Source organism: Ochotona princeps, chromosome 4 (genome assembly GCF_030435755.1).
Source record: "Ochotona princeps isolate mOchPri1 chromosome 4, mOchPri1.hap1, whole genome shotgun sequence".
In the NCBI taxonomy this organism is placed as follows: domain Eukaryota; kingdom Metazoa; phylum Chordata; class Mammalia; order Lagomorpha; family Ochotonidae; genus Ochotona; species Ochotona princeps.
The window spans coordinates 54,541,199-54,550,121 of NC_080835.1; the positions used below are offsets into that span (position 1 = coordinate 54,541,199).

At 57.7% G+C, this 8,923-nt stretch overlaps 1 protein-coding gene and 1 long non-coding RNA gene across 2 annotated transcripts in view; one reads left to right on the plus strand and one right to left on the minus strand.

Moving 5' to 3' along the window:
* The window catches only part of ARRB1 (arrestin beta 1), a 65,614-nt gene extending 56,907 nt beyond the window's left edge, over nt 1-8,707 (minus strand). Inside the window, exon 1 of the mRNA XM_004589888.3 lies at nt 8,466-8,707. Coding sequence (XP_004589945.1) covers nt 8,466-8,485 — 20 coding nt within the window. The 5' untranslated portion in view covers nt 8,486-8,707. The remainder of the gene's footprint in view (nt 1-8,465) is intronic.
* Nucleotides 3,233-8,122, plus strand: LOC131480210 (uncharacterized). The gene is made up of 3 exons (XR_009245334.1): nt 3,233-3,290; nt 6,559-7,021; nt 7,625-8,122. It is a non-coding gene; the product is annotated as an uncharacterized LOC131480210 (long non-coding RNA).
* Nucleotides 8,708-8,923: the final 216 nt, after the last annotated feature.

Consider the following 8,923-nt stretch of genomic DNA (forward strand, 5'->3'; position numbering starts at 1 on the left):
ATGAGAAGTGGAGCAGCTGGGACATGAACCACAGAGCCCATATGGGATGCTGGTGCTTGCAGGCAATGGATTAACCTGTTGAGCTATTGTACCAGCCCTTACATTTTTTAAAGCCCCTACCCTCTGCCCACAGCAACCCCAAGAGAGAGATGGTGTTTATTATTGCTATTATTCAAAAAGTAGAGACAGGACAGTATAGGGACATAGATCTATTCACTGGTTCATTCTCCCAAATGCCTACCATGGCTTGAGGGCAAGCCAGGAAGTGGGACTACAATCTAGATCTCCCACGTGGGTGACAGGGACCAGAGTACTTGAACCATCACCACCTGCTGCTTCCCCCGGTGTGCATTAGCCAGCAGCTGGAATTGGGAGCTGAGCCAGGACTCAATCCCAGACATTTCAGTCTGACACCGGATGTGGGCATCCCAGTCACCATCTTCACTGCTGTGCCAAACACCTGTCCCTCATAGTGATACTGTTACACCTGTCTCCCAGAGGAGAAAGCTGAGGCCCAGGCAGTTTGAGATCTTGCCAAGGAGCCTCTGAGCCACTGAGCTGGGCAGCAACACTTTCTCCAGATCCAGGGACTCTGCCTACACAGCTCAGGGAAGCACAGGACAATCCTGAGGATGTGGCAGGACTCAGAGTAGGGCTGGGGGACAAGCTGCGCCCAGGGATGCAAGCAACTTGCCTGCCACCACCAACAGCCTTCTCTCCAATCACCCTCCAGCAGCTCCATCTCAAGGCTGTTGGAATCAGACATCATCCACTGTCCCAGAAGACATGGTTGCTAAGAGGCTGAGCTGTCTAGCAGAGAACCAACACTCCCAGCTGAAGATGAAACCCAGAGGGAAGGGGTCCTAGTGATTTGGCAGCCTCTCCTGCTTCCTGCTGACAGGTGGAGAAATGGAAAAGCAATGAAGGTGTAGGGTCTCTTTCTTGTCCGCCTCCAGTCACTTCCCTGGGCCCTCTCCCCATAGGGCACCCTCCCTACACCTGCTTACACCCCCAGCCCTGTCCAGGAGATCCATTTCAAGCTTCCCTCACCCCCCACTTCTCCTTTGAGCCTCCCCACCCCCGCATGCCCTTCACTGCACTCTTCTGAGCCAAGGAGCAATCCTTGGGTGGTTTAATTAGCTGATTATGACCACAGCCTGCTGGATCCAGTGCCCAGAATTCTGTCCCCAGTAATGAGGTGGGTTCTGAGTACTTGCCCAACGGGTGGCCAATGGGGAATTCTGGGCTCAGTTGGCCACTGGGAAGGCTCCCCAGCACATAAAGAGCCCTTTGATCACTGGTGGGTCATCGGAAGTTTTGCCCCCCCTCCTCAGACCGAGTTAAACCACACTGGGCACATTGCCACCAGGCCCAGATGTCCATCCTCAGGACGGGACTCCCCCACTTTCCCCACATTACTGCCCACACACACTGCCAGAGGCTCTTCCAATGGCTGAGTATAGGGATGATGAATGCAGCCCAGTTACTGGTGCCAGCGAAGGATGGCTGCAAAGAGAAGCAAGAACAGCATTTGGAGTGAGAGGGTATAAAGACTGGGGGTATAGAGACCACCCTGTGGTCAGAAACTGTCATTTTCTAGCCAGGGATTGCAAAAGCTAAGCTAAGCTCTGTGGTTCTGTGCCCCCTAGGAGTTCCGTATTTTGAAATCAGCACTGATGCCTCAACACCCTATCATCGCTACCACTACTACACTTCCCCTCCCTCTCCAAGGATCTCTACTCTCCACGAAAGATCTACAGTCAGCTTCCTCCACTGAACAAATATTTAAGGAGCTCAGTGCAATGCCAGCTCTGTGCAGGTGCTGGGGACAAGCAGACCCAGGTCAGCTGTCCTTGGGGAAGTCCTAACTTCACATAAAGACATCATTCCAGTACAGACAGCAGACACAATACACTTGAAGAAGGAGATGCATGTGGTCAGACCTCAAAGGACAGGGAAGGATGCTGGGAGCAGCCAACAACACAAGGTGCTCAAAGATTAATCAAACAGGGTCCTTCACTGGGAGCTCACAGTCCTGTGAGTGAGGCACACAGCACTGACTAGGGCAAGGAGAAAGAGGTCTCTACTCTGATAGAAGCCCCACAGGCAACCCATAGCCCACCTTACAGACCTACAACTGAGAAAGGGCTACAGAGCCAACCCAAAGTCACCCAGCTGAGACTTAAAACCAGGAAATCTGGTTCTTCCAGCAGCCTAACCTCTATGCTAATAAGCTTCTAATCTATGTTAATCAGATCATTCTGGGAGGGGCTGGGAGGGCAGGAGACACCGTGGAGACTCCTAAGAAAGCTTCCAGGAGAGTGATTCCAAGCAGGTTCTTAAAAGCAAGAGGGAGAGAGCTGGGACAGCTCCAGAGAGCTCCAGCTCCAGGTCCCTCTAGGACCTGCCCCTCACTACACCTGCCGCTCTCGGTGGCAGCCAGGAGGTGCTCCTAGAGAGATGGACCAGACCCTGAGGGAGGAGGAGTGGGGAGGGAGGAATGCATCGCTCCTAGCACAGCCTGCTCTTTCCTGGTCCCCAGCACCCCACACACTCCTCAGCTACCCAACAGCCTCAGGGTTGGCCCCCAGAAAAACTCACCCCCAGTGACTAGCAAAGCACAGGAGATGGATGACCCGACTGCACTGGGATGCCTGGATCCCGATAGGGTTCCATGGCAATGAGTAAGCGCAGCACATGCCTCCCCCCAGCCCCCACCTGCAGCATACTGAGGCTGGGCCCTTCCATCCCAGCAGTCTACCTTCTCCCTTGGCCTCTGCCAAAACTCAACCTGGTCACCTTGACTGTAAGGTCCGTGCCTTAAGAGAGGGACTTCCTGCCTCATCCCAGCCCAGCCTCTGGCAGACCTCACCTTGAGGCACAGCACCCACCTGGCTGGAAGGCTTCAGACCAAGGGACAGACCCCACTTGGGACAAGCAGGGGGACCCACAACTCTGCGATGGCCTCATCCAGGCCCAGCAAGGGTGCTGCGGGGGTGACTTTAGCCACACAGAGTTCCTGAGGCCTGGCCTCCTAGGGGCCTCACTTGGCTCCAGGTCTTCTGGGAAGGAACAAGCAGTTCCTCTCAAGTGGGACTAAAAGATGAAGGCAAGGAAGGAGGAGGCTGTCTCCTGAGAGATGACCCAGCCCGGGGCCCCTGGGGAGGGAGGGGGAAGGGGCAGGGACAACAGGGTTCTTTGTTCCCTTCTCAAAAGCGGCCACCACCTCCTCTGTCCTCTACCCCTGTACTAGCACTCCTCTGGGACAGGACCCATCCTGCATACAGGAGGTGGGTGGCAAATGGGGCGGTGGCTGCAGGGGGTGGTGGGGTGGGGAGGGGGTTGAGCGGGGAAACTACCTGAGATGACCCCTGTCCCAGTCCCAGCACTCAGACCGGAGAGACCAGGCCCAGGCAGATGAGGGAGGCATCCTTCCTTCAGAAGCCACGCGTGTCTTACTGGGGGAGACACACTTCCACACAGGAGCTCCATTCTGATAGGAACCATCTATCTTCTCCCCACCCATGGACCTCCCAGTCTGATGGAGGAGGCACCCTTGAGAACTCAGTCTGATGTGGAGGCATCTCTTTCATTCTTAGAATTCCCTGGGCGGAGGAAGGGGGCAGCGATTCCTTAACCTTGGCACTGAGCAAGCTCCTGATTTAGGAGCAGGGGCGAGAGGGCATTATGCTCAGTGCTATTGAACCAACCTCTCTAGGAACCAGTTTGGAGGGAGCAAGATTCCTAGAGTGTGATAGAGCCAGAAGTGCTATAAGGGGCAGTGTTGCAGCTTGTGGCCCAGCCTGGGATGCCTGCCTCCTAGCTCAGAAAAACAGTTTGAATCCTTGCTGCTCAGTTTCTCACTCATGCCCCTGATAATGGGCCTGTGAAGGCAGCAGAAGATGGTACCTGGGCCCTTGGCAGCCATGAGGAAGAACTGGATACAGTTTCTGGCTCCTGGTCCAGCCCTGGCAACTGTAGCCATTTGGAGCGTGAAGCAACCGATGGAAGATAGCTCCATCTCTCCCCCTCTCTCTGACACTCTGCCTTCAAATAAATAAATCTTTCTTCTTTTTTCACATTTCTGGAAACCCACCCCCTCCAGCACCCTTGCTAGCCTGGGCTGCTCCCTTCCCTGCAGCCTCCTCACTCCTGCACCTGCCCTCAGAACCTGCGACTGTGCAAAGATTCTTTCTGTCTAGAACACTTATCCTCCTCACGTTCTGGCACCCAGCTCAGCGCTCACCTCCTCCAGGAAGCCTTCCCCATGTCCCCACCAGCCTGAGTCAATGCCCTTCTTTCAGGAGCAGGCAGAGTGCATGCCTCCCCTCCCGCCCCCCACCAAACCACAATATACCAATGTTCTCCCAACCCTCATCAGAGCCTGAAGGGACTATGCAGAGCTGGAATGTTCCAGCTCTAGATGCAAGGCCTGAGGAAGGAGATAACCCCCCAAATCCCTCACACCCACAGCCCCCAGGGGATCCAGACCACAGCTTTGTACCTTTCATCTTTCCTCCTAAACAGCAGGATCTGTCCCCTCTAGCCCTCACCAGGCCACCCAACCCAGGCCACCAACCTCTGCCTTCTGACTACAACCCAGTGGGACCTAGACTTCTCCCCTCCTGCTCCCACTTCCTCTCTCCATCAGCAGGTCTTGGAGATTTCCAGGACCCTCTTCTTCCCCACCCCGTGACCTCTCCTCCCGCCCCCTCCATCTTCTCCCTGCATACTGCAATCCACACTTGCTCACGGGCAGCCACCCTCTCGACACCCAGGACTTTGCAACTCTAGGGATCTCCCAAAGCCCTCCCCAGACACGTCTTCCTTAAACCTCTACAGCCAACTGCACCCACCCACAGCCCTGCATACCACTCCTCGTCCCACAGGCCGCCCCTTCCCAGTCAGATGGTCAGCACGGTCAGTCACTGTTGCAGTGGCTGACCGTGCCTGCTGACTCCCAGCCCCAGTGTGTCAAAAGCCTTGCAAGAGGCCAGTCCATGACTCAGGACCCTTGAACCCATGCCAACATCAGGCAAGCAGGCTCAAGCTTGGGAGGGAGAGAGCCACAGAGGCTGTAGCAGGGACTCAGCAACAGAGGGTCAGGCTCGACAGACACTCCCACTCCCAGCATAACTGCCAGCCTCCCTAGCCAAGGCCACAGGCCTTCCCTGTGTTTCAGCCACAACGGGTCCCACAGGGCTTGACCGCCAAGGGAGATGACAGCCAAGGTTCACAGGGAACTGGTGATGACACATCCACATCACAGCCGCCTCCTCCCCCAGCAAAGGAACGAGTTCATAAACATCAGTAGGACCGGAAATTATATTCCATCCCATTGCCTTGCAGGAAGTCCCTCCTGCTGTCTCAACCTGAGACTTCATGTGGGGGCCTGCCTGGGAGGCCCATGCTTAGCCACACAAGCCCTACCAACTTCCAGGGTTGAAGTAGAGAGTGGCAGAGAAAGCTCCGGGAGCAGACAGGGTTCAGAGGCTTGCTGGCTGAAGGACTTCATCTCTACTAGTCTGTGAAACAACAATCCCTGGGAGGCTGGATGGTGGGGAGATTCTGCGTGAAATTCTAACACAGACCAGACACTCAGCAGAGGGCCTGTGGAGGCATTTCCTGATCCATGTTCACCTGCCTCTGTTCCACTTTCGCTGCAGTTTCTTGTCGAGCCTCCTCACTTGTCTCCCTGCTTGGCTCTATCACAGTCACTTCTGAAAAGCAAACCTCTTCCCTCACCCATCATAGCCCGCTGTCTCTGAATCCACATTCCCTGGTCTGAGCTCCTCAGCTCAACATTCCTACGCTGTGGATCACCTGCCTGCCTCCTGAGGCTCCCCCACCAGCCCCAGCCCTGCCCTGGGCATCATGGCTCCAAGCCTTTACACATCAGGCACCCGGTGGCCAGGAATGACGTCCCTGGTCATTTTCCCTAATACAGGCTCCTCATCTTCTTTTGATGAAGGTCCATAGCTCCAACACAACCTCCTTCCAAGCAAAGCATCCTTGCCCTGCCCCAATGCTATCCGCTCCCCCACCACCCGCACCCTGCATTATCCCCACCTGCTCTGCTCTAACTCTTCAGAACAAAGCAGACCCACTCATCACTAAGCTCCCCAACCCCCAGTATGCAGAAGGTATCCAGTTGACACTTGTCACGTGCAGGCACGACTGTCCCTAGAGCTTTAGAAACTGCTATTCACCTGCCCTGTAAGTCACCCTGCCCAGGTGTTGGTCTCCTGCTTTCCTTCCTCTGACCCTGGGAGTTGCTAGAGGGCAGTGGCAGCTTCTGATTGGTTTTCCCTGTCCTTTTCACATGCAGGGAGGGATGAGGCTGCTCCTGATCCTTAGAGGAATGGACATTTGCCGTGTCCTCTTCCAATTCATAAAGTACAACACCATGGCTTACGGAAGAAGACCATGATCGTTTCTCTTCCAAGTTACTCAGGGATCTGTGTGGACAGTGAGAGGGAGACAGCGTGGGGCTGCAGAGAGCGACTGAAGGGGGCAGGACCGCCATATGCTGAAGTGTAGCCAAGCCCTTAGCTCCAGGTTTCAGGTGGCACCACCTCCCAGGTCCAGGGAACTCAGCAAGCAGGCAGGACTGTGGAAAATGCACAAAGCCCAACAGCACCCTGATGTGCCTACGGAGAAACTGGGGTCCCGAAAGGCAAAAGTCAACTGTTCAATATCCCCAAGGTCCTACAAGGAGTCAGCCACACATTAGGGGCAGTCATGGAGCAGAAAATGGGTACCTTCGGCCTGCTGACAGCACCCAGCAGCAGAGGAGCAACACCTCTTCTCCTTAAGAGAGGCCAAGAGGGGCTGAGTCACCACTAGCAGAGGAAGAACAAAGAAGGGCGATGGCTACTATTCCCCCCAGCAGCGAGAAAGCCAACGCCCCAGAGGGTCTTGGCTGTGAGAGGGAGCAGACACAGTGAAGGAGGGAGTCACATCCCCTCCTGCTGAGAACACAACCTGGGCCAGCTGGCTGCAATGGGGACTGGCCATGCAGGTAAAAGTGCATTCCACATTCTCCTGCCACAAGCTTGGTGCTCCAGCACGGAGGAGGACCCCTCCAGTCCTCCATCCTAGGGGGTGTTTCAGAGAGTCTCAAGAAGACTCTTCTAACAGTGCCAGTTCCTCTTCTGGCAGAGGAATATGAACGTGAAAGAGCTGGCAGGAGGATGACTGGGAAGCAAGTCCCAAGCAGCCAAACTCACCTGTGAAGTGTCAGTTTCCTCTGCTAGGCGATGGAAATGACCCCTGGAGCACCTGTACCGTGTGGTGAAGGGGCTGGCACAGCAAGGGGGAAGAAGCCTTGTGGCCAGCGCCACCCCCAGTGGGTCAGCTCCCTCAGGGGAGGAGTGGGTCTTGCACCCTTGTGATGGCTCACACTATGGCTGCTAACACAGCAAGGTCTCAGGAACAGTGGGAGGGGGAGAGAGCAGGGAGAAGTGGGGCTCAAGAAGACAGAGAGGGGTGAAGGGAGAGATGGGCTTCCGGGGCAGGAGGCTGAGAGCACAAAGCCAACGCCTGGGCAACCTGTCCAGGTGTCAAGAGCTGTCCCCAGGGGTTCCCCCCCCCTTTTCTGATACTTGCGCTCTCCCCTTCTCAGCCTTCCAAAACAACTGGAAGAAGACTGGAGCCCCTATCCCCAACTCTTCAACTCAAAACCAGCCCCTGGCCAGGCACCACCTGTACCCAGGGGCTCAAATGGACTGGAACCCCAGGGCCTGGGCTCCAGAGGGGGGCGGGCACCCTCACCCGGTAGCGTGTCTCCACTTCTGGCCATGCCAGGGCTGGAGTGTGTGAGAAACACAGCGAGAGCGCACAGCCATGGGGGTGCCAGTCAGGGTGGGGGCCCCTGACGGAGGGAATGGGCTCCATTAGGCTGGCGAGAAGAGTACCAGCATCATGTCACGCCAGTGTCATGGCAGAGAGGGAGACAATGTGTGTCAGCGGATGAGAATCCTGGTCACAGCGAGGGCAAGGCAAGGTGTATCTGCACAGACACATGCGTACCCCGGCTTTGGTACCTGTGACCCGTGTATGGCGACAGGGCTGCCAGCACGAACGCGTGGGCCGACGACGGTGCGCTCCAGGGAGCGTGTAGGACCAGTGTGTGTGTGCACAGCCTGCGAACGTGCGTGCCCGCGTCTGCGGGTACCGCTGTCAGCCAGTCACTGTGTGTGCGTGTGTTTCGGCCCAGAGGCACGGGCCACATGGGGCGGCCTGTCCTCGCCTTCTCCAGTAACAGCCCACCCCACCCCCACCTCCACGGCCGGTGCACGGCCCCCCGCCGCCCCGCCGATCACACCGGGCTTCTCGGCTGGAGCAGAACTGGGGGCTCCTGATCGCTGGGTGACCACGAATACAGGGCCGGGACGCGTTCCGGAACCTCCGCCCCGTGCCCTCGCCCAGGCTGCGCCCACGCTCGCAAGGCCGCCCGCACTCACCGTGTCCCTTTGTCGCCCATGGTCCGCGGCGGCCGCAGGGAGCTCCACGGCGTCAGCACCCAGCCTGGAAAATCCCCGGCCGGCAGGAGGAGCGCGGGCCGGCCCGCTCCCGGCTCCCGCTCCGCCTCCTCCGCTCTCTCGGCCGCTAACGCCGCCGCCCCCGCCCTGGGTGCCCGCCCGCCGCGCCGCCCAGCGCCCTGGCCGCGGCCAGGGGCGTGGAGCCGTGCGGGGGGCGCGCGTGTCCGTGTGCGTGTCTGGGAGTGCGCGCGCCGCCCGCCAGCCGAGGGCCCCGGGAGACTGGCCGGGGCGCGCCAGCGCGAGTGTGTACGTGAGGGCGCGCGCGCGGGCGCGGGGTTGAGCCGGGCAGCGGGGGCGTGAGCGCGGCCGTGCGCGCGGGCCGGGAGGAGTGGGTCTTTGCCGAGGGGAGGTGGGGGGGTGTGCACGTTTTTGTGCGGTTG